The sequence below is a fragment of the Anabas testudineus genome, chromosome 5, assembly GCF_900324465.2.
Source record: "Anabas testudineus chromosome 5, fAnaTes1.2, whole genome shotgun sequence".
In the NCBI taxonomy this organism is placed as follows: Eukaryota; Metazoa; Chordata; class Actinopteri; order Anabantiformes; family Anabantidae; genus Anabas; species Anabas testudineus.
In genome coordinates, this window is record NC_046614.1 from 2,536,108 (window position 1) to 2,560,034 (window position 23,927).

A 23,927-nucleotide genomic window follows, 5' to 3' on the forward strand; every position below is an offset into this window, starting at 1 on the left:
AGGATTAGGTATGGAAATGTAAATGTGAAGTCATGGACATATGACTGTGTGTCTGTGTGTATGTGCATGTGTGTACCTCTCACAGACAGGTGTCCGGTACTGTTGGCTTTGCCCAGGTAGTTTTCAGCAAAACAGGTGTATTTCCCTTCATCTGCTCTGCTGATATTGTGAAGCCACAAGATTCCATCTGGAGTTACTGTGACTCTGAGAAGACATGTGTACAGTGGGTCATGAGCGCCTGTAGCTGGCTAATTACAGTATTGCTAGCAAGTCAACATGTGCTTGGAGATGGACAAAAGACAATTCTCAAGTACAAGAGTCTAACATAACATCACAGACTATAGAGATATATATTTGTGGTCCTTTACTGAAAGGTGTTGCACTGTGATGTCCTAGTATTGTCTAAGTCAGTTCCCATCTTAGTTAGTATACAATGATACAGTAATTAAGCATTATGAAGCACAATTTCAAGGTACTGCTTGAACCTTCAATACAGTGCATCCATTCCAGCTAGATCCTGCTGCACATTTATTCCACTCCACACTGAAAAGTGAATATTATAGATTTGACTTTCTCACACACATATTGCCAGTTTGTGTGTTAATTTTAACCATCAGACTGCTGCTGTAATAATCATTTTAGATGACGAGGAGGTTTTAAAATGGTTAGGCAAGGCTGTGCATCTTTACTTGGCAGTTTCTACGGCCTAAGGTGACCAACTCTTGCTCAAGAGTATGGGTTGGAACAGGTTAAGAATGTCCAAGATAGGGACTTCTAAATACAGACTGACAAACTGGTAATGACTAGCCAACCAGAAATAGTAGTTGTGGACAAACAGAGGAAGAAGGCAATAGTGATAGATGTAGCAATCCCAAGTCATGGCAAGATCACGAAGAAGGAACATACTCAAGACAGGGCTAAGAAAACAACTAGAGAAGATGTGGAAGGTGAAGGCAACAGTGGTCCCTGTGCTAAGGTTTATACACACACACACACACACACACACACACACACACACACACACACACACACACACACACACACACACACACACACACACACAGTGTCTATTTTAATGCACAACACATCCTCTTCAGTAAATACATAACAATACATGTATCAATATCAATATACTAATATCAATATTAGTCTGATATTAATGTTCTCTGCATAATCCTAAATGCTGACAAGCAAAGGTGTTTTAATAAAGAACCCATAATTCCACTTTAGATCTCTCTGCCATCAATACACTTAATGTTGCTGAAACTAAAATTGTCCAGTGCTATAAATACCTGTAATTTAGCTGGACAATGATGTGGATTTCAAGCAGAATATATATGGCAAATGTCACAAAAACTAAGGATAAATGTAAAATGCAAATTTATGTGGGGAAAAAAGCTGGTTTGTGTCTCGAGGACAGGGCTGTACAGTAAACTTTCCTTTGTGCGTGATTATAGAGACAATCTCATGCTGCTCCAGTTGAAAATAAAATGCAATTTGATTCATTACATAAGATAAGTACTGTATCTTCATCTCATCACTGTAAACTATATAAAATAGAAGGTTGTTCCTCACTAGCAACAAGAAGACAAATATACTTTACTTTATATGCAGTGCCTATAAAAAGTATTCACCCACTTGGATGTTTCATACTTTCATTGACATTATAAATCAATCATAGTCAAAAAAAAGCTGGTGACTTTGACAAAAAATAATTCAGAAAAAATACCTCATCAATGTCAAAGTGAAAACAGGTTTCTACAAAGTAATGTCAAATAAATACAAACATGTAAGGTGAAATCAGTGTGTGCATTAATATTCACCCCTTCAGGTCAGTATTTAGTTGATGCACCTTTGGCAATCACAGCATGGAGTCTGTGTGGATAGGTCTCAATTAGGCTTGCACATCTGGGCACTGGAATTGTTTGCCAAGCTCAAGCTCTGTCAGGTTGTGTGGGGATCAGGTGAGAACACCCCTTTTCAAGTCCATCCACAAATGCTCTATTTGATTGAGGTCTGGCTTTGACTCGGCCACTTCAGAACATTCACCTTGATATCGGTAAAGCATTTCTGTGTAGCTTTAACTGTGTCATTGTCTCTCCCTTCTCCCAAGCCGTAGTTGTCTTGCCAACTAAATAAGATTGTCCTCCAGTACTGTCCTTAACAAGCCTTCTAGGGCCGGCTGCCAAGAAGCATCCCCACAGCATGACGCTGCCACCACCATGTTTCACATTGAAGTGATGCACCCATCATGCCTAGTGCAAGCCTGTGGGGGCAGTGCTATGATCTGGGTTTGCTGCACTTGGTCAGGTCTAGGTTCAGCTTAACAACTGAATATACTGAATGACCAGGTTATTCAATCAATGGATTTTTTCTTCCCTGATGGCACAGGCATATTCCAGGATGACAATGCCAGGATTCATCAGTCTGAATTGTGAAAGAGTGGTTCAGGAAGCATTATAGTAAATAAGTGAGTAAATACACCTCACTCGCTATAAAAACTAGTGACTGGACTACCTGCTGCTGTTGGTGAGCAGCTCTGTTCCACGACTCCAGAACAGGCTGGGCTTTGGGGCGGCTCGAGGGCGACACTCAATCATCACCTGCCCTCCTCTAGCCGCTGGGATCAGCTTCCGTACAGGATTTAGCCTGAAGTCTGGGGCCTGAACTGGAAGAACAGAATGAAGGAACATAGTTAGAATAACAGAACAGAGAGCAAAAAACAGTGTAGTGGATAGCTGAAACACAAATAGGAAGATAGACAGATTAAAGAATGGAGAAACTCTGATTATGGAAGAGAAGATTTCAGTTCAATCAGGTGTTAATGTTAAATAATCAGATTAGGTACGAAAAGACACTTTAATTATAACATGAAATGATAAACATTTTTATAGTTAGAAAACAATAAAAATGTAGTATGTTGATGAGGTATCAACCTAAAAGGTAATGTTACTACATGGTAATTTCGGAACAGTAACAAAGACAGCATCCTTGCAGCAGGCAGTACTGCATGGTCTCTGAGGGTCCCCTCCTACCTTGGACTCTGAGCTCTGCGGTGGAGTAGATGGTGCCATGTTTATTTTCAGCCACACACTGGTACATCCCAGAATCCTCCAGGGCTAGGTTACTGATTTTTAGACGAGCTCCATTTACCTCCACCCGATCCTGGGAGGGGGTCAGAGGGAGAGGCAACGTGTGAGGTGGAAAAACAGAGGGAGAACGAAGGGAGTGGAGAGAACTGAAATGAAACCTGTACATGTATTACTGTAGTATGTGGAAATTTATCCAGGATGTGTGTAGCAACACACAACATTTATGGTCAAGTTCAATGTGATAACAACTTTGACATATTTCTCAGTAACATGTAAAAAACCTGAATTACAGATTTACCCCAAAGGCATTCCATTATTTTCTTCTACTACTGCAGTGAAGATGGACACTGCTAGAAAAGCTGAGCTGCGCTGAGTCAATTTTGTTTTGATTTGATGGAGCAAATGAAAAATGAGAACTTTTCTCATCAGCACAATTTGCTACCCACTGCTTCATGCCAGGAACAATTCTATTATTTCCTCTGCTGTAATGAAAAACTAAGATGAATTTGATTCCCTCAGAAATGCAGGCATTTCTGGGTTTAATGTATTCTCTAATTTACTTTCTGTGGGTAGAAGAAATCCCACAGGTTTCACATTGGACACTAACACTGCTGGCATTACCGATCCATTAGCACAGACAGAATGACGAAAGAGAACGTTTATTGGTATATAGACCAGTCAAGCAGTGCTTAACCAAATTTTGTGTTTGAATGTTCTATATATACACGTATGTCTGCTTGTCTTACCTGTGTGCTGAGTGGCTGTGCATTTCGTAGCCAGCGTATGGAGGGTCGTGGTTTACCAGCAGCAAGGCAAGTCCATTGCAGCTCAGAACTGATCTCCACCTCTGAGTCACTCATCACCTGTAGCCACTCTGGCTGAGCTAGAGGGCAAGAAAGAGGGAGAGAGAGGAGAGAGCTGTAGCTTTTCTTTTATGAAGAATTAAACCACATTTAAAAAAAATGTACTTACTTTTTTATTTTCCATCTTTCTCTTACTTAAAGTAATCTCAAAATCAAAGTGCTTAAGGTTACTGGACAGTACAAACAGAAGTGTAAAGTGCAGTCTACTCTTCCCGATATAAACAGGTGCAACAGGTAATAGAAACAGGTGAATACATTAAGGCATTGAATGTTTTTATGGTTGTTTCTCCACAGCCTTACAGGTATTGTAAATTGCGAGGTTTGTGCCTTCACAGTAAAGACGTTTCACACTAATGACGTGTGTTTATATTTTTGTGTGTGAGGTTAGAAGTGCAAAGATGAGAGCTGCTTCAGAGGCTGCAGCACAAAGTTAGAATCACTGCTGACTACAGTGGCAGCAATCAGTTGTGCCGACTGTGTCGGAGCTGGAATGTGTCACAGCAAGTTTCAGTGACATGACCCATGATGTGGTGTGTAAAAATGTAATCGTCACAGAATTACACTGTTTGGCTGGTCACCGATCATGGACGGATAGATAGATCAATGCCAAAAGTAGAGTGTGTAAAAACACATGATGAAAAAATAACACTGCAGGTTTTAACATGTTGCACATACTGTAAATATCCCACTAGAGAGTGCAAATGTGACACTTATGAGCAGAATATAGAGTTGTGTGTACGTTAATCTTAACATTGTGCTCAAACTGTCTTTTTCCCCTCTCAAATGTCCTTTTCCCTCTGGATTTTTACACTCAGCTGTTCTCTGTGCAGGACTGACAGTTTTAGCTTGCAGTTAAACAGAGGTTATGGCAGTGTGGGAGGTGGGGGATCGGGGGCCTGTAGCAGCCAGTTCTATTGCTGATGTCTTTGTGTGGGGGTCTGCATGGATGGAAGCTTCTCTCTGAGGACCAACACGATCTGTGTGACGATAGGAAATGACATGGAGACTATGGAAGAAGACCTGTTACTGGTCTAATAGTGGTAAGTGTTCAGTTTGCATGATATGAAACAGATGTTTCCTACTAGCTGTGCTGCTAAACTAGCTAATGTGTACTGTACAGTTTGTCTCACTTAACAATTTAACTGTTTGCAATGTCAATTAAATGACGGTATCAAAACAACGCTAACTTAATTAGCTCGCGTTAGACCTGTAACTGACTGCAGCTTATCAGTATCCGCTCGGATCACCCTCTACAGTTCGACTCACATGTGAACTACGCAATTCAATTCAATTCAGTTTTATTTGTAGAGCGCCACTATATGTTACTATATGTAGCATATAGTTTTACTACCACTGTTGCTGAGGTCATGTGAACGGTCCTTATTTGCTACACATTTAAAAACTGAGCAGGTTCTGGTGACACACTCCCATCAGCCCCTCCTTCTACCAGGTGGAGGAGGATCAAAGAACAATAATAAGTGATTTTCTCTATTCTCCATTCTCTTTAACGTTACCCAATTCTTAATGTCAGGACTATTATGGATTTTACTTAAGTGAGGATTTATTAGGCTGGATTTTTTTAGTTATGTGAACCTAATAAATAGTCAACAGAGTGTACTTAAAAATATAGCATCGTATTTTTACTATTGTATCCTTGTTGTCTACAAAATATATTTTTAAATTGATCTGGTGGTCCTGCTCTCTGTAAATCAGCATTGGCCATGTCAGTCAACTATTAATGATGAAAGAAAGATTGGTGGATGAAACAAGGAAGCCATGGAGAATGGTAATACATTGAGCATGACCACACCCCAGACATGAGGCCAAAATCCACTGGGGAAAACTTAAATTGAAATTTTATTGGTGGTGGACTGATGCAAAAAATGATCTGATTTGTGACTTAAAATCTGTCATATGATATCAACCGTAATCCATTACACCCCGAACTGATGTTAGCTTGACTACCTAGTAACTTAGGTAGTCAACAATTGACAATAAACACTCGCTACACAGGAAAGCTGTGCATATGTTTTAGTTTTAGCAAATGAAATGCAATCTGCCCAGATGTTCCAGGTGGACTGCGTCCCATGCTACTGTTACAGTAGCATGGGACGCTACTAGCTACTGTTACAGTAGCAGGGGACATGGGACACAGTCCATGCTACTGGCCCCATGCATGGGGCCCACACATGGGAGAGGCTGAGAATATAACTGCAAATCCTGGTCTCTGACCTGCCTGGTGTTCTTCAGCCTATTAGTGACCATGTTACATACAAGTGTATCGATGTGGCAAGCACAGCAAATCAGACCCTGAAACTGTCTGTATTAAAGTCAGTTATAGTTCCATGAAAAATAGATGCTTCTTGGAGACTGTGCAGCTTGTTACTATATCTTTTCTTTTGTGACTTCAGTGAGTTATGTAGTCTCACCCAACACAGCTTAAGGGCAAGAATTTTATTTGGCCAACTTGTTAACCTACTTTCTAATCAATCACAGTACGTTTTCCACTTCCTTTGATAATATGTACAGTAGAATTTAAATCAAGTAGCTGACTCATTGTAGGATGTTCTGAAGAGCAGGCCATACAGTGGTAATTGGTCAGTGAACGGGCTACATTGATTTTTCTTGTTTGTTTTCTGACATCCACAAACACAATGTCTCCACGCAGCTTGTATAACTTTGCCTTTTTAAATAATTGCAGAATGCATACAAATATGTGATGCATGTGCAGCATTTTCTGTCTTACAGCAGGTGAAACTCCTCAGTTCAAGGAGGACACCTGCATCCACCACTAAAGCATCTCATCTCACAGCAAACTGAAATTGCCATTATTGCAAGATGTGTATGTGTGACATATGTTGTATGATTTTCCCTTTTTATATTTTACATCTATAAAAGCACCTTCATTAATTCAGGTTTACAGACATTGTTTTCATTTGGTCCCATGATTTCCTTATCTTTGTCTTAAATCTCCACAGTGGTGACAAAAGGCAAATCAAATTCTAGTTCCATTTTGAGATTATGTTTCACCACCAGCTTAGTGGTCATGATCGATTATTCAGTAATTAAGAAAAGGTATTCCCTGTGGTGTTTTCACAGTTGTGTTGGAGAACGCTGTCATAAAAGGTAGGTTTTCAGCTGGATAATTGTTTATCAGAGCTTTAAAGCATTTAAAAGCAAATGTTGAAAGCATTAGCTAGTTTAGCAGCATTTTTTTTGTATAGTGTCATATCAAAACAGAAGTCATCTCAAGGTACTTTATAGTGTTTAAGACCTTACAGAGTATAATTGTATTTAAAAAAGTATATAGAAAACCCAACAATTCATTCAATTTAACCGTGAGCGTAAGACTGTCAGCCGAGCGCAGAGCACAGCTAAGCACATGGAGCAAGAGAAAAACGATCAAATCCAGAGGGAAAAGGACATTTGATAGGGGAAAAAGACAGTTTGAGCACAATGTTAAGATTAACGTATACACAACTCTATATTCTGCTCACAAGTGTCACATTTGCGCTCTCTAGTGGGATATTTACAGTATAAACCTGCAGTGTTATTTTTTTTACCATGTGCTTTTAAGTACTCTACTTTTGGCATTGATCATATGATCCATTCTAATCGGCAACTGACCGATCAGTGCATCTTTAATGGCCACAAACCAATTTAAACAATATATGCGGTGCTTCTTTTCTATACCTTGCACAGTGATGCGTCCCTGGTACTTATCACTTCCTTCTGAGTTGTAGGCTTCACACTCGTAAACACCTTCATCGTCAAAGGTGAGATCTGGCAGGATGAGAGTGGGACCATCTAAAGAGGAACCCGCTTTAGATGGCATCAGTCCATCCACCTTTCTCCACCTCAGTTTTGGAACTGGACTGTTATAATAAACATTACAGAGAAGATGGATAGAAGTGGAAGATGAGGAAAAGGCAGATGATGTTTTCAAATGAGTCAGCACAGGGACAGCAGAGGGAGAAAATCAAAGACGAGTAAAAGGTTATAAGACATAGCTGAATATGGTTAAAAACTCTGGGAAGAACATAGGTAAGAAAACAAGCATCCCCAAAGTTAAACAGAACGCATGCTTCTAAACCCAAAATAGCCTGCAGACACATCATGCAACCCTTTCAGAGGTGGAAACATACTTTCCATAGGCAAAGCACTCTAACTGGGCGGTGTGTCCTGCCAGGGCATAGGTCTCTGCTGGGAAACGCACTTTGATGGTCGGAGTTGACTTCCTGGGATTGGCTGAAATAAAATAAAAGCATAAATATCCAGAATAATAACAGTAATGTTTTCAGTGTTTGCACATTATCTGCAAAAGTTACACAAAATTAAAAGCGAAAGAAATGGAAATCTACACACTACCCAAAGCCATCAAATCATGCGACTCATAGCGTTTGGTCCCGTTTTGGTTCAGTACACTTTCTCTTCTGGAGGACCGCACCAGAGTTTACTAGATGATGCGGATCGAGACTGCCTTTTATTGGAAGTCTGGAAGTTGTTTTGGTGCACACTCAAGTGAGATTACCGTGTTCACACCAGACAAAACAAACCACACTGAGAAAACTGAAAAACTTACTTGACTTTGATTTAAACGAACTAAAGCCTTTAGCTATAAAAGCACCCTCAGCAGCCTTGTGGACCTCCACAGAGAAATTACACATAACTGTAAGTTAGTAACTAAGTAAATTATGCTACAGCAAAGCCTTCATACCATCAGGCAGTACAGTGAGCATGTTGGCCTTGCTGAAGGTGCTCTTGGTGCTGATGTCCATGTTGATGGTGGTGAAGCAGAAGTAGTTCCCTGTGTCATTCGTCTCTGCTTTAGCCACGTACAGGTTCCCTGTTACCTGTGACACAAACCAGCGGCCATCATCTGTCTTGATGAAGTTGGGAAACTCATTGATGAGCCAGCGATAGGACAGAGCTGGAGAGAGGGAATCGTGTTATTCAGTAACCCAGTCCAAAATCTTAGAATTACAGTCAGTCCAATGTAATACTGAATTACATCATCTTTATTGTGTCAATTTAAAAGCCTCTGACTAGTTAACAACCCAGAGCCACTTGTCAGCTGCGATCGGTTCTCAATAAAGGAAGTCAAAAATATATATCCAGCTGACAGCACATCATTATCACATAATTTTCTGTGGCATTTGACTTTTTCGCTTGTCTAAAAGAACAAGAGTAGGCATTGTTGCTTTTCAGCAGTTATAAAAACTTTGAAGTAAAGAGGCTACCTGGGTAATGTGGAGGTGGCTGGCAGGCCAGAAAAGATCCAACACCCTCATATGCTGTCTGAGGACTCCTGCTGTCTGGAGGGAAGTCATGTAGATCTGGACAAAGTGCAAAGGTAGAGAAAGGGAGGAGAATCCAAAAAGATTTACACACAAACGTAGCAAAAGAGCAATAACATGTAGCTGGCAGTAATAAAAGTCAGTTTGCGGAGAGTAAATAACTACACATATCAGCAGTGTTGTTATTAATTATTTTATTATGCACATTTTTCAGTTTTGCTGCTAAAACTTAAAAGCCCCTTATACTGCCTCTTCCATGTGGATTTACTGCACCAATACACTGTGGTGTATAAAAGGTACCAAGCTCTCACTCTCAACTGCAACACGACATTGTATCTCTAGCTATGGTTCACCATCCAATGTCTTTTTAATATCCTTCCATGCAGGGACTGTAAGCCACACAGTTCTGCATCTTCTTCTGTCTAAGCAATGTATGTAGCTCCCTGAATAAATAGAACCAATGGTGCAGTTACACAAGAATGCTTGGAAAGTAAGACTTTGGCACCTCGATGTGGCAATGTACATAACATCTGCATTGGTTTTCATGCTTACATGCTGTAGGAAAGAATGATTGTCATATTCTGCCGCTGTGTGTTGCCTCCAAGTGCAGTGAACCACTCTCTGTCTTATGTCTTTTATCTCTCTGACACAGTGACCCGCTCAACCAGCCTGAAGATTAAAGGCCATTTTCTTACTCACAGCCAAATTTAAGGTTAGCTGCTCTGCTAATGATGGTTCCACAGCGGTTGATGGCCAGACACTGGTATGAGCCTGTGTCTCGACCAGAGTCGGGGCTGCCAATCACCAGGTTGCCGGCCACCAGCGTGTAACGGAGGTCCAAGCCAAGTGGTACTTCAGTGCCATTCACAAGCCATCTGCAAATCAGAATGTAATAAAAAAACTAAGATGAGGCTGCAGACAGAAGCTGAGCTCACATATTACTTTAACAAAATGTCACCTTGTAGTTACAATATAATTGTAACTATGTCCTGGAGTGTGTGGTAAATGTACTACACATGCTGTAGTCACAGTCTAAGTGAACTATGTGATTGTGTGTGTGTGAAGAGTGGATAATCTACTGAAATCAGACATAACCTCTTAAAATCATCATAACATAACATTATAAAAAGCATGCAAAGTAGGCTGCCCAAGCTTAAAGGTTCAATATTAATTCTTTGTGAGATGTGAAGATATCGGTAAGGTTAATTAAATCTGACAATTTCGACTGTGCTTACTGTCTTTATGTCTTCTGCAATAGACCATTGCATTTGTTATTTGATATTACTGTGTCTCCGTTTCTTTGTTGTAAGGCATAATACTAGAGAATGAGGACACAATGAACAAGAAAAGCCTAATGTTATAAACAAATGAGAAATTACATTTGAAATAAAACACACATCAGTGGTATTCGTTTCTTATTATGTCGCTCTCTATATGTAGTCTTTCGAGTTCCTTTTTTATAAAAATCTTTTCTGACAGGCCAACAGAAAACAAAAAAATTTTACTTCAATCTTTCACCTATTAACAGTCCATGCCATCAACGTCTGGGGTTAGGCTCTGAGCTGAGGAAATACTCAAGATTGAGTGAAGGTGATCATCAGTGAGATGACTCCTTAGTGGTGTTTTGTTCATCTTCATCAACATAGATGTGTGCTGCCGAACACAGAGAGCATTTGAGCAGCTTGGGCACGGAGTTGGGGCAGTGTGTCAGGGAGGAAACTGTGCAGCACCCACAGAGTCATACTTTGACTTGAGCGTGTTACTACAGTAGAGTTCAATCCGTTCCATTTGGAAGATGGTTGTTACACTTTCCATGTCAACCCAAACGAATTACTGAGATGCCTTTACAGGCTTAGTTTTTTGAAAGATGTGATTCTTCAGATTCAGCAAGAGAGAGTAAGAGTCAGTGTGTTTACATTCACAAAGCAACCAGATTACTCAGAGACTATCAAATTACAAAGGTAGTCGGGGAGTTAACATGCACTGTAGTAACCTGGTTATTGTAAATCTGTTTATACTTGCAGGTTATTCTCCATCTACCTGAGAAAATCCAGACTCCTGACCCCAATTATTGCAACTAGGTTCTTTGTTTGTATGACAGTTAAAAAATCAGATACTGAAGAAAGATAGCTGAAATTGGATTACCTTTGTGCATATTAATACAATTTGTGGAAGTGTGTGTGTTACCCACCTGTAAGATGCAGTTGGACTAGCTCTGGCCTGACAGCTGAGAGTTACCTTTCCTTCACTCAGACCTTCTGGGTAAATTAAACTGCTTGGCTGTTCTTCAAACACTGGCCCACTGTCATGACCCGACACACACACATCTCCACCTTGAAAATTATTACCAACACACAAATACAAACAACAACAAAAAATCACACATCAACGAGGGCAGAAAGTAAGGGGAGAATATATCTGTACTTCAGGTAAAAAAATTCATCCCCCAAACACAGCTCCGTGAGTTGGGTATCTGCTGTACACACATTAAAGCCAGAGCTTCATGACCTAATAACGTCTGTCTATAACCAGATTTCAGGGACCTTTTGTCATGACATTACATTCTGAAAATCTTTCCCTTCAGCACAGTTGAAAACACTCCTTCTTTGTTTGTGTAGGAGTCACAGCTCGGTTTTCCAAACTCTCTCAAAGTAAGCAATGTTTTCTCTGGCATGCATAACCATTACAGAAATATATGTTTATTCATAAGTAGCAGACATTTTACAAGATGTTTTAAAAAAGGTGGCAAAATAAAATGTGATTTGGTCTGCAAATACATCAATTAAAAGTATCAAGGATATATCAAAATAGCAGCCTTTTAAACAGCCGCCATATTGGTGAGAAAGCGCCCCCTTCTTCAAGGACCCTTTGTCTATTTACACTGTACTATAAACTACCACCACCATAAAAACATTCCAGTTTGTGTTTTACACAGCGACCCTAGTACCCCAGCTTTAGCAGGGTGAAGTTTAATGTGACATATAACACGTGTGTTGTATATATGTGTGTATGTTGTCTTTAAAACATTACTGTTGAATGAACCATAATGAGCTTTTGCTATTTTTGCACATTTTGGAAATGAATTGCTCTCTAAACAAGGTAGCTGCGCTAGAGTAAACATAATCATAAAACATTTTGGTCACAGATTCAGTTTCCTACAGCAACGTGTGGATGATGAGTAGCTGGAGAAAAACGCCATTTGGACCGCTTCTATGTGCAGCAAGAAGAAATTACTGGATAAAATTCAAATTTGAGTAAGATTGGGCTCTGGTTAATCATAACAATACATGACTGATTGGGTTATGTCACCAAATAACTGATTATGTTTTCCTGTTGTCATCCAACATCGTAGTGGTGCTTTGACTCTCCAAATTCCCCAGCGTAGCATTATGTCTGGTCGCTTTAACACAATGCTTTAAAAGACCCGAATGTAACGGTAAACATTAACTTACTGAACACAACGTGTCACAGCTCTGCGTGAGTTCAAATCATGCCAAAACAACTGTTTCTCCTCCACTACATCAACTGTAGTATGTGGTCTCACAATAAAATGTTACCTAAATTTCACACCCCCGCTACAACCGACGTTGCCATGGCCCTTTTACACAGGCTGTGGGGCGAACTCGTCTCTGACATTCTTGAGGCGACTTAAAGGAGGGTCCATGCAGACCCCCCACGCTTGCTTGGTACCTTTCATACAGCACAGGTGGCATAATGGTGCTGTAAAGCTGCCTGGAAGAGGCAGTGTGAAAGAGGCTTTAGTCCAGGGGTCTCAAACCCGCGGCGGGACGATAATTTGTGGCCCCCGCCTTCATATGAAAGTTTAATGTTAATGCGGCGCGCAAGTTTTATATGTTTCACACTTTACAGTGTTGTGTGCGGAGCTGATCTAACCAACCAATCACGGTGGGGTATATAGCTCTTGGGGGCGCGACATCGGCCGGGCTTAATGCAAGAAGAGAAACATTTCTCAGTGAGTGACAGCAGCGTTGCCATGGAGAATTTTCAGCCTGACTGCGGCCTCGTTTCTATGAAGCACACGCGGACATTCGTCCCAGCGCGCTGCCTTCACACAAGTTTTTTTAAGTTGCTGATCAGCAGGACATTATAAATCAAAGTGATGCATTCGCGGCGGGTTAAAAGAAAAGTAAGGAACTCAATGCAGCCTAAAGTAGTCTGCAGTCACATAGCGACACCTGTCCATCGGTAATAACAGTTCCTGGTAACCTGGACCAATTATAGGGTTGCACCGTTTTTTGTGGATCATTGTTTTTATTTGCATTGTGCTACTTGCAGTTTTTGAGCGAATTGACCCCCAGCTTCCCTGAGCTTTCCCGAATGTTCAAGAGGACCATCTGCCTTTTTGGGAGCACATCCTTGTGTGAAAAGCTCTTCTCCACCTTGAACTTCAATAAGTGCGCTGCCAGGTCTGTAGCAGCAAAGAGTAGGCAAGAGAAACCATGTTCAGAAGAACAGTTCATGTTCTTCAATGTTCAATTCATGTTCAGAAGAAGGTTAAAGGTTAAAAAATACAGGCATTTGAATCTGAATACAGCAGATATAAATGACTGAAGAAACTATAGTCGCAGACTACAAGAATCAAATTATTATTATTTCATTATTATTATTATTATATTTATTTATTACTGATTTATTTTCTTATAAATTTTTGATGTTTTTATTTATTACTGTTTTTACTTAAAAATAAAGAGATTTGAGAAGATAGAATTTTTTTTTTTAACTAAACTTTTCTTATGGAAAACCAGCCTCACCCAGATTCTGCTTCCCGCGGCCCACGGGTAAATTGAGTTTGAAACCCCTGCTTTAGTGTAAACAGCCTAAATAACTCCATCAGATTTGACTGCACGCTTAACTGTGATACAGTTGTAGTTATATATAGTGTATACGGATGTACTGTTTTGGTTATTCAAAACAGTACAGCCCAAATCTTCCTGAATTTCAACATAAGCCCCCCTTCCACCCCCAGTCTGCTGCCAGCGTATTAGAGACATCCTACTTCTCTTGGTGGAGTCTCATGTTAACTTCCTGACGTCCCCGAATCCAATACAATAGTTTGGAAATCTGATATTGTTGTACTGACTTATTATAAGAGATCTATCACTTGCCTTTTTGTGTGGAGGGTACACAAAAAAATAACACTGTCTCTGAAGAAGCATTGTTCCAGTGTGAGGCACTGAGGCACAGTACAGAATGTAGGTCATCCATGTTTAGACAAAAAACAATAAATAGAAACAAAACAAAAACAATGTCTAAACGTAATCATAGTTTTGGAGAATCCTTGTGAGGTACCTGGGCAAATTACTTTCTACAGCATTAACATATTACTTACAATACATAACACAGTAGAATGTACAAATCTCCTAAAATTAACTTTTCATATGTTAGTACATTTTGCTGATATTACCTCAGTAATTTTATGTGAGTTAGAAACTTTGAACGTTGTTTTACTATTTCTATTTCTTGACAGACAGCTACAGTCTAAAAGAAATGTCTTTCTTCCCTCAAATATTTTATCTGTTTTTTGCCTGCAGGAGAAAAATAGCTTTCAAGACCTTAGACGTGTGTGTGTAGACTGCTGTCTTTTCTCCAGCCACGTTGAAATGTCTGTAATAGAACTGTGACTAGCTTCAATGACAGCTCACTTTTCTAGTAGAACTCTAAGTTACCTCAACAATGCAGCTTGACAGAAGAATTTAAATCCAACATTTAAATGTAAAAACTGGAAAAAAAAGTCTACAGCTGCATAAAGAATTGATTTAATTGGCATCTAATTATATACATGTACAAATATTCAATTAAACAAGTTTTCACTTCTGTGTGTGGGTTGCTTGCTTGTTTGGCCATCTGCTGTGAAGATCGGTTTGAGTTTGTATCAGAGTGAGGGGTGTGAAGACTTGCTTTTAATGTATGTATATGTGTGTTTGTATTTGTTTGTGCAAATGTCATTATTTGCTTGTGTGGACAATATTTTTTTAAAACTATTCTGAGGAAATTTTAACTGATCCTCAAAGTTCAAAGAGCTTTTTGGGGACAAGGTTTTAGGGTTAGGTTTTGTTTAGGTTTAGGATATGCATTCAGTTGTCATGTTTAGGTCAGCTGGAGTGGGGAAAATGGTCTTTTTTGGGTAACCCCTCTTCCTGCTGTTATACAATAATATAATAATATAATAATACAATAATTATAAGAATAATCAAGATATCGCACTTTAAGAAACAATCCAACCATTTCATCATTATATTTCTCATTCACACATCCTTGCTTTCCATAATTGCTGTTGTGCTATCATGCTTTATCAATAACCATGTTTTCAAAGGAACATGTAAATCCTAAACCCAATTTTCAATCCCATATTTGTTTTACCTCAACATTTCCGTGGACTGCAAACCAAACTTAGTTGTAATGTTCAGTATAAAAACCAAGACTATACATTCAGTATGAAAACAAGCAGGTTAACTTACCAAGAGCCGCCCTTAGAGCCACTGAGCTGAGGACTAGCAGATAGAGCAAGCAATCCATTTTTTGGATCCAGCTGAACTACAATGGGATCACGAGCAGATCAGTAGCAGATGGGTTCAAAAACTGACCACCTTATCTCAAAGGATGAAGAGACGTCCAGTCAGGGCCTGTACAGAAAATAAACAAAACATGACATTCATGAGAAACACTTGTTACTATGTGGAGAATTTTAATTCACTAAGTACTCATTGCCTAAAGCAGTACTGTAATAAGTATGTGTTCTGAGTAGGAGTGAGCTGATTTAATAATCAGTATCTGTATTAGCCAAAATCTGTAAATTGGATATTGTAAGAGGATGGAAAGTATCTGATCTGATACATAACAGACAATTGGTCTAATCTATACTTTAATAATAATAAATAATAATGTTATTATATAACTGCTCAATGGCACCTGAGCAACATGTCATACAGAGAGATGAGCAACATGTGTTACATGGACAATAGCTAGAAAGTGTTTACGAGTGACATGTAAAAGTAAGACCAGCCTATCATGTTGGCTGTGTGGAGTTAATTTAAGTTATTACTCAAGAAAGAGTGACAATTTACTGTGTGCAGCATGAGTGTTTTGAGACATGGCATCAGTGTTGGAAATGTGGTTTAAATGTTTTGGTAACACTGGTGCGCAAAGTTAGCATTTAGGGGAGCTGTCATTGTTTTGGTTCCACCATGCAAGTGGGCCAGAGTGGACTTTTGATGTGTCTCTCAGACAGGCTCAAATATGCTATCGTTCCATTTCCATTCATGCTAATTGAGACATGCAAGTATACCACTTAGCTTTTGTCTTGTCATGACTAGTGTTTCCACTGCAGTGAGAGGGAGGGATAGAAGATAGTTGAGATACAGCCTATGTGTGCTTTTTCAAAAGGTTAAGTAAACACACAGTTCGCAGATCCCAGTTGTTTAAGTAAGGGAAAAAGATGGTATTGGATCAGTATTGCTATCAGCAGATACTTAAGATTATGGTATCAGGATTGTTACCAGACATGAAAAAGTGGTATTGAGTTTGTTGCACCGCGCGAAATGTGTTATTAGCCACCCAGCTAAATTTTAATGATTAAATAAATCCACAAGTGTATAAAATTAAGTTTCAAAATCATGACACAACAAGCAGTGGGTATTTAAAGTGACATGGTTACATCCAAAGACATGAAACTCGCCAATGCTCTAAAGTTTAAAAACTTCTGCAGCATTTAGACCCTTCTATCCTGATGTTATTCCAGACACATCTGAGCTCTCTGCCACACGTCAGCTGTCTGTGGAGAACACGCTTCACAAAACCCGCCAGGGGCAAATCAAGACTTAAAGTGAAAAAAAAAAAAAAAAGTGGAGCTGCAAGAGGTGACACACGTCTCTGAGTAAGTTTGGATTAATACATTTAATAAAATGGAAATGTATCTGCTCTGTGAGATGCATGAGTGTTGGATGTAAAAAACTAAGGGTGGGCAATAGAGCCTCAAAGTTATATCACAATATTTTAAGGAAATTTGCAAAAATGCCATTTATTAAGATACAGCAAAATTACTGGTTATTACCAGGCTTCATTTCCAAAGGTTTAGAAAGTAGAGTTACATTTAGAATTAATATTTAATATTTTATTTCCTCAATTTAATCAAGTTTATAAATATCAATATTTTTCAGAGTACCATATTAAAGTTACGAATTTCAGTATTGTGAAATCCTTAGTCCTAAGTAAATAAGTAATAGAGAGGTATCAGTATCGTGGTCAATCTGGGCATAATTAATGAATATGGACTGGCTCAAATAGAGTTGGTGACCTTTTTTTCCTCCTGCATGACTGTCATGCTTCATCTGCTTTACATCAGCCTACTGAGAAAATTTCACTCCATATGTAAGTGAATGAAATTATTCTAATTAAAATTATAAAATTATATAATGGCATCAGTGTTTCACCCGTTTCTTACATCCTCTTTACTCCAACACCTTTCCTACTCTTTTATAACTTCTCCTTTCTAAATAGCATGGACATAAAACAACAAAACATTTAGCATCTCTAGCAAGTCATACCAGTAGTAACTAATTATAATTTATTCTTTACGGAAGTTGATAGCTGGCCACAATGAAACCTGTCTCTTTTTGTTTGTGTCCTGTTGTTAAAATTAGGAGCATTCGGTCTCAAAGTGATGCTGAAAAACTAGTCATTGCATTTGTTACTTCTAGACTGGAATACTATAATTTACTATTAATTATTAGGTATCCTAATAACTATTAGGATAACCAATAACTCCAAACCTAAAAATCCAAAATGCTGCAGCCAGAGTTCTGACAGGAATTAGCAAGAGAGATCATATTTCTCCTACATTAGCTTTTCTCCACTGGCTCCCTGTAAAATCCAGACTACAACTTAAACTACAATCTTCTCCTCACATATAAAGCATTAATACACAGAATACTTCACTCTCTGAGTGCAGGTCTATTGTGGTTCCTAGAGTTTCCAAATGTAGAATCTGCACTTCTCCTCTATCCAATTATATGCCTTTGTGTTTTCTCTCCCCCATAGTTGAACCTCTGCCTCTCTGTCTCCCGCCCTCTTTACTTTTCTGCAGGTATCCCCGGCGTCAGATCTGTTTATTTCCAGAGTACAGTTACTGGTCCTACCAACCTGCCCTGTGTTTTCCTGCTTGTTGTTGTTGTTTTTTGTTACGTGTTGTTCTTTTCTCTCTCCTCTTTCGCCTCAACCGAATCAGTCGAGACGACCACCCACCCTGACCCTGGTTCTGCTGGAGATTTCTTCAGTTAAAGGGAGTTTTTCCTCTCTACTGCTGCAAAAGTGGGATTGTTTGTTTTCTATATGATTCCATACATAGTTATGTTCTGTAAGGTCTTACAATGTAAAGTGAGTTCAGGTGGCTCTTCTTATGGTCTGGTACTATATAAATAAACTGAAACAAAGTTGTTAGACTGTCAAAGATTGGATATAGATTAAAAGATGCATAACTGTATACAAGTGTCACCACATTTGGACTGAGTGCTTCTGTAGTTTAAACATCACTTTATTTTTGTCTTTGACCTTTAAATTGCACTGCAGTTCCAACTCTACTTGTCCTGTCATTCATTCACAGTGAGTCACTGCACAAAAGGTAAACCAAGGTAACTATTGACAAAACAAATTTTTAAAAAGAAAACTGCAGATTGACACCTTGCTGGTAATAGTGTTGGTGCTAGTTGCTACGCAACACAAAACTCTGTCATTTTGTATGTTTGGTAAGTCTCAGAGATTGCAAAGATGTTTAAACACATACCGTATGTGCCTTATGATGATATACAGCACTCTAGTGTAGTTTCATCACAAATTGTAATTGTTTTCTCTTGTACCGTCATCCCTTCTCTGCTCACAGCCAAACTTCATTGTCCATCCCTGGAGACAACCCCACTTTATAAGCTTTGATTCACTGAATATAAAGATTTTGAGTTGTTTTTTTTTTAATGCAAGGCCCAAATGATTTACTTTGAGTCAAACACAGGACAGGTACAAACAAATCACTGTCAGTCTGCACTCACACAAGCTGCTGAGATTGAAGGGAAGGGTACAGCAGTGGAAGAATAAATGACAGAGAAACTGGGGAATCAAGAATACAAGCAGAAAATTGGAAAAGGAAGAGAAAAAGTGCACAAGTGGAAGAGCAAAAGCAGGAATGACAGACTCATAACACAAGAGGAGGCAGTATGATGAAGATATAGATGAGCCATGAAATCGGCTTAGAGGGTAATAGAGTAGCAAGAAGACGGCAGTGTATCATGTAACTCCAAATAACCTCTCACTGTCTATGCATCACAGAGTACAGAAGGTTATACTCAGCTCAGAGCTTATCACAGGCAGGAAGTACAGACACTTTGTTGAAGTAAAGGTCTGACACTTATCTGCTCAGTGAAGTACTGAAACACAGGTCTGCTACAAATCAGCTAAAAATGTTTTTTTTAAAGTCAGGTGCATCTATTAACAAGAGTTGGCAAAATCGAACAAATCATCACATCTACGTCCCTTCGCTAGTGAAATGTTTCAAGCTAACAAGAAAGAAGTCAATTTTAATTGTGGTCTGTTGTGCACAGCCAACAAGTGAACTAGTGATGTTAACTTGCTGGCTGATCTATAGCAACCACCACATCCTCACTTCGTACTTAGCATAATGAATGCAGTGCCATTTTGTTGACACCAGTATCCACTGTGTGTGGAAGTCTGTTATAGTGATGTGTCTATCCACCAGGAGGAGCAAGGATTTGGTTTAGTTGACTAGAGGAGGCTGACAATCAATATGTTTTAGTCTAAGTCCAGAAAAACTGGTGGACACCAAAAAGTAATGGGTGATTCTGACAAAATAAGTTGTCTACAACTTCTCTATCTCGTATTTGAATAAACATGAAAGTATTCTGTTCATTAATTCCCTGCAGTCATCTGAAGTCATCAGTACGGATCTGTTCACTGATTACTCATTCACTGATTTGGTCATTGACACAGCACAGGGCACCTACACAAGACCATCAACCATGCTTACTTTGAATAAATTACATGCAAATAATAACTAGCTACTACAAAATAACCACACACACCTCTACACACAGTCCAATATGCACAGACAGCAGGGGCAGCACTCAGCTTACCCTTCAATCTTGACATCATTGCATGTTATTTGATTCAGATTGATGTACTATTTGTGTGCATAGGCAATGCCCACTAATAGGAAAACAGCTCCACAACGGTAAGTCAACTGGCGAGCTTTACTGTACATATGCTGTCAGTGAATCAATGAATTAATCTGAGGTTTTTCAGAATCAGTCAATATCAACATTCTGTCATAAGCTTAGGCTGCCAAACCCATGTACACTGAGCATGACTAATGAAGACATGTACTAAAATAAACAGCAATAAATGTGACAACATAATTTATTTGTAAGAAAACTGAATGTTAAACTGTGTTGATAAACAACTGGAGGATAATAAATCACTTTTCAACTCAATGTCCAGATAACAGTGATAATAGCCCACATCTGAAACCTAATTATTGGCATCTTTTTTTCCAAAAATCACTTTCAAACGATGTTTGAAATTGACACGCAATCATTCAAATTAATTCGGCAAAGATCAGATGCCTTATTCAACTACGATAACAAGCCCACGGACGTGCCTGCAATCTAAATCAGAGGAGTTGATGTTACCACAGACAAATTGTAAACAGCCACATATTTCTTGATAATTTTGCCATCTACAGTGTGAAACCCTAAATACTGCTATATACTGCTTCTGAGATGTGTTTTTGTTGTTATTGTCTGATAAGCACTTTCCTCTGCTGGAGAAAGCAGAATCTTAATATCTTAAAAAATCACAGCACAACATCCTAAACCTAGCTACAGTTAATATGGATGATGAGCCAGTGACTAATTTTGATGTCTTCCTTTTGCAGCTATTTGAGTGTTAGTTTAATCTGCCACAAATATTTTGTAGTTCAAATCGTTACAATGGAGGCTTTTTTTAATCATCTGATGTAGCTGCTAACTTCCTTTCCCCTTTTTTTTGCTCATTGAGGTTGCCTGAAGAAAGCAGCAGAACCAGTTCCAGTGCCTCCTCACATTCACAATTAAACAGTGGGACACTATTGTCTATTGGGCCTTCAATGCAATGCATCTCTCTCCCACACCCTCATCTTCACACTCCATAAAAGGGCAACTGAGGGCTTTTACACTTTGTCATTTAGCAGACACTTTTATCAAAAGCAACTTGCAAGTAGGGTACAAGGGTAGGCAGGGTAAGCATGAGGAAGTCTTGCCTAAGGACCCCTACTGGTGGTAGCCACAGCTGTGATTTGAACCCCAGTCTCCCACATGGGAGGAAGTGATGTTACCACTACACTAACCAGCCACCGCTTTGAGCACGGTGTAGACATCTTCTGACAATGAACACACTCTCATATGGACCATGCACACTCACACACAGATTAGAGCAACACAATGTCACTTAAATGGAGGTAAATATAGTTTTAGAAACTAGCTGATAAAGAGATGAGTGAACATGGTTTGAAGGTCCACTTTAAAAATTCACACAAGAAAGATAAATCGAAATGGCTGCAATTATTTGTAAATGATAATACAATGAATACACTATAGCTAACATTTGGCAGATAAAACTAATTTACACAAAGATTGACCCTTCTTCTGCATGACTGCAGCCATTTGCTCTGACATGTTGAATATTATGTTAGATGTCTGTGGGCCAAATCCTGATTGTATCCAACATGACAACAACAGCTGAAGAAAACAAAGGGAAACCACAGACCATCTTTACATTAAAGGTGATGCAATTTTGGGCTGTTCCAGACAAAATATCACCATACACAACAAAATCTTTGGTCATAGCTCCAAAGCATTGGTCCCTGAGAAATTCAAAGTAGATTTTGTGTGACCCGAGATACAATTCTGAAATGGGGTATTTTTTGTAGAATTTTGAGAAAAATAATAAATTTAATCTAGTTAGGAATAATATAATAACATAATATGTATAACAAAATGTGAAACAAATTAAGCACTGGTAATACTTTCTGGATGCACTGTACAATACTCACAACACTTGAATATGGTTTATGTTTAAACACCGTAGTTTAGTTAATGACCACATGTTATTTATGTGTTTAGAAGAAGATGACTTAAAATAGTTCACATTTTCTTTTGGTACTTCACAGTGTAAAATAAAAACCACACTTTTTACAATACTTTCTTTAACAGATTCGATAACATTCATTCATTCAAAAAGATTTAGGTTGGATAAATAGATCAAACCTACATTCAATAAAATGCTACTGAGTGTTGTCCTTGGAAACACTAAGTTATTAATCCAAGAAAACCTTTCACACTATCTCACAGTTGTCACTTTAACAGAGTCCTGGTACCAGTATCTGGCAGGACACTTAATTTTTATGGACAGATCCTCAAATTCTAAACCAGAGGAGGTCGTTTTTCTGACTTTTAAATGAAACAAAACAGCAAAATGGTTTAATTTAGTGTGGGTCCAAAGTACCAAATTATTATTTTAATTATAAAGTAACGAGATGATACAATTGGCTTTAAAAATTGTGACTCAATAGTTATGAGTATCAAGACAGCTCTGCACAACACATGACATGAAACTACATGCTCATTAAAAGAGCCATGTCTGTTTGCTAAATGTGAAGTGTGAGTACAGAACCTGTGACTTCTGTGCTCAGTGGGCCATGATGAGGAGCAAGTTAAACTAGAATAATTCAGGTGCAATTGAATAAAGTCTAAATTCAGGCTGAGCACAGTGTTGCAGCTTACCATGTTTGTCTCAGAGTCAGTGTCAGGCGCTGACTGGTAGTGTGGCTGCACCTACTGAATAAGCATCTCATTACATAGTCTCTATAAATGCAGCCGGAATATTTAGATAAAAAAGAAAGCTGCAAGAGCAATACGAACCTAATGTTAGTAATACATAACAAATCAGATCAATACATAATATCAATAATAATGCTGCTTCCATTGGGGGAATTCAGATCTCTAGATGGACCTAGAAGACCCAGCATCAGAGGGAGCCAGGTCTACCTTGTCATTTGTTACATTGGCATTATACAGATTTTTATTGTACGTGTTTTTATGACATCACAAAAGCTATCATTTGATGTTTGTACTGTAAGGTTGTCATACTGATTGTATTTGTTATCATAGACCTGCACTCTGTCTAATGAAGTCAGTTCAGTGTGGTCAAGACAAACACTGATAATTATGATAATGTGCTCACCCAGCAGATCTCATTAATTATTGATGGCTAGACGATGCCTACGTATTAATGGCCACATTGTGGCTGGTGCCAGGTCTAGATACACATGATGTAGTGGCATAGTGTCTCACTAAATAAAATGTGTTCTTTTACTGTCATTTTCTGTTTTCTCTGCTGTCTGGTTTTAACAAATGCTCACAGAAAATATAAAGGTCTGAATCATTTCATCATGTTAATTGTGAAGTGTGATTGATACTGTCATTTTTAAACTGATTTTAAAGTTGAGTGGGTGTGGCTCAATAGGTAGAGCAGTTGTCTACCAATCACAGGATTGGTGGTTCGATTTCTGGCTACCACATGATATGCCAAAGTGTCCTTGGGCAAGATACTGAACC

At 38.8% G+C, this 23,927-nt stretch overlaps 1 protein-coding gene across 1 annotated transcript in view; it reads right to left on the reverse strand.

The window, feature by feature from the left end:
* Nucleotides 1-23,927, reverse strand: part of cntn2 (contactin 2) — a 54,927-nt gene that overhangs the window by 14,738 nt on the left and 16,262 nt on the right. Inside the window, exons 2-12 of the mRNA XM_026344596.1 lie at nucleotides 15,732-15,896; nucleotides 11,444-11,585; nucleotides 9,952-10,127; nucleotides 9,196-9,291; nucleotides 8,673-8,885; nucleotides 8,101-8,203; nucleotides 7,649-7,830; nucleotides 3,839-3,975; nucleotides 3,036-3,165; nucleotides 2,518-2,668; nucleotides 77-204 (exon numbers count right to left, since the gene is read on the reverse strand). Of these exons, the coding sequence (XP_026200381.1) occupies nucleotides 77-204; nucleotides 2,518-2,668; nucleotides 3,036-3,165; nucleotides 3,839-3,975; nucleotides 7,649-7,830; nucleotides 8,101-8,203; nucleotides 8,673-8,885; nucleotides 9,196-9,291; nucleotides 9,952-10,127; nucleotides 11,444-11,585; nucleotides 15,732-15,789 (1,516 nt within the window). The 5' untranslated portion in view covers nucleotides 15,790-15,896. The remainder of the gene's footprint in view (nucleotides 1-76; nucleotides 205-2,517; nucleotides 2,669-3,035; nucleotides 3,166-3,838; nucleotides 3,976-7,648; nucleotides 7,831-8,100; nucleotides 8,204-8,672; nucleotides 8,886-9,195; nucleotides 9,292-9,951; nucleotides 10,128-11,443; nucleotides 11,586-15,731; nucleotides 15,897-23,927) is intronic.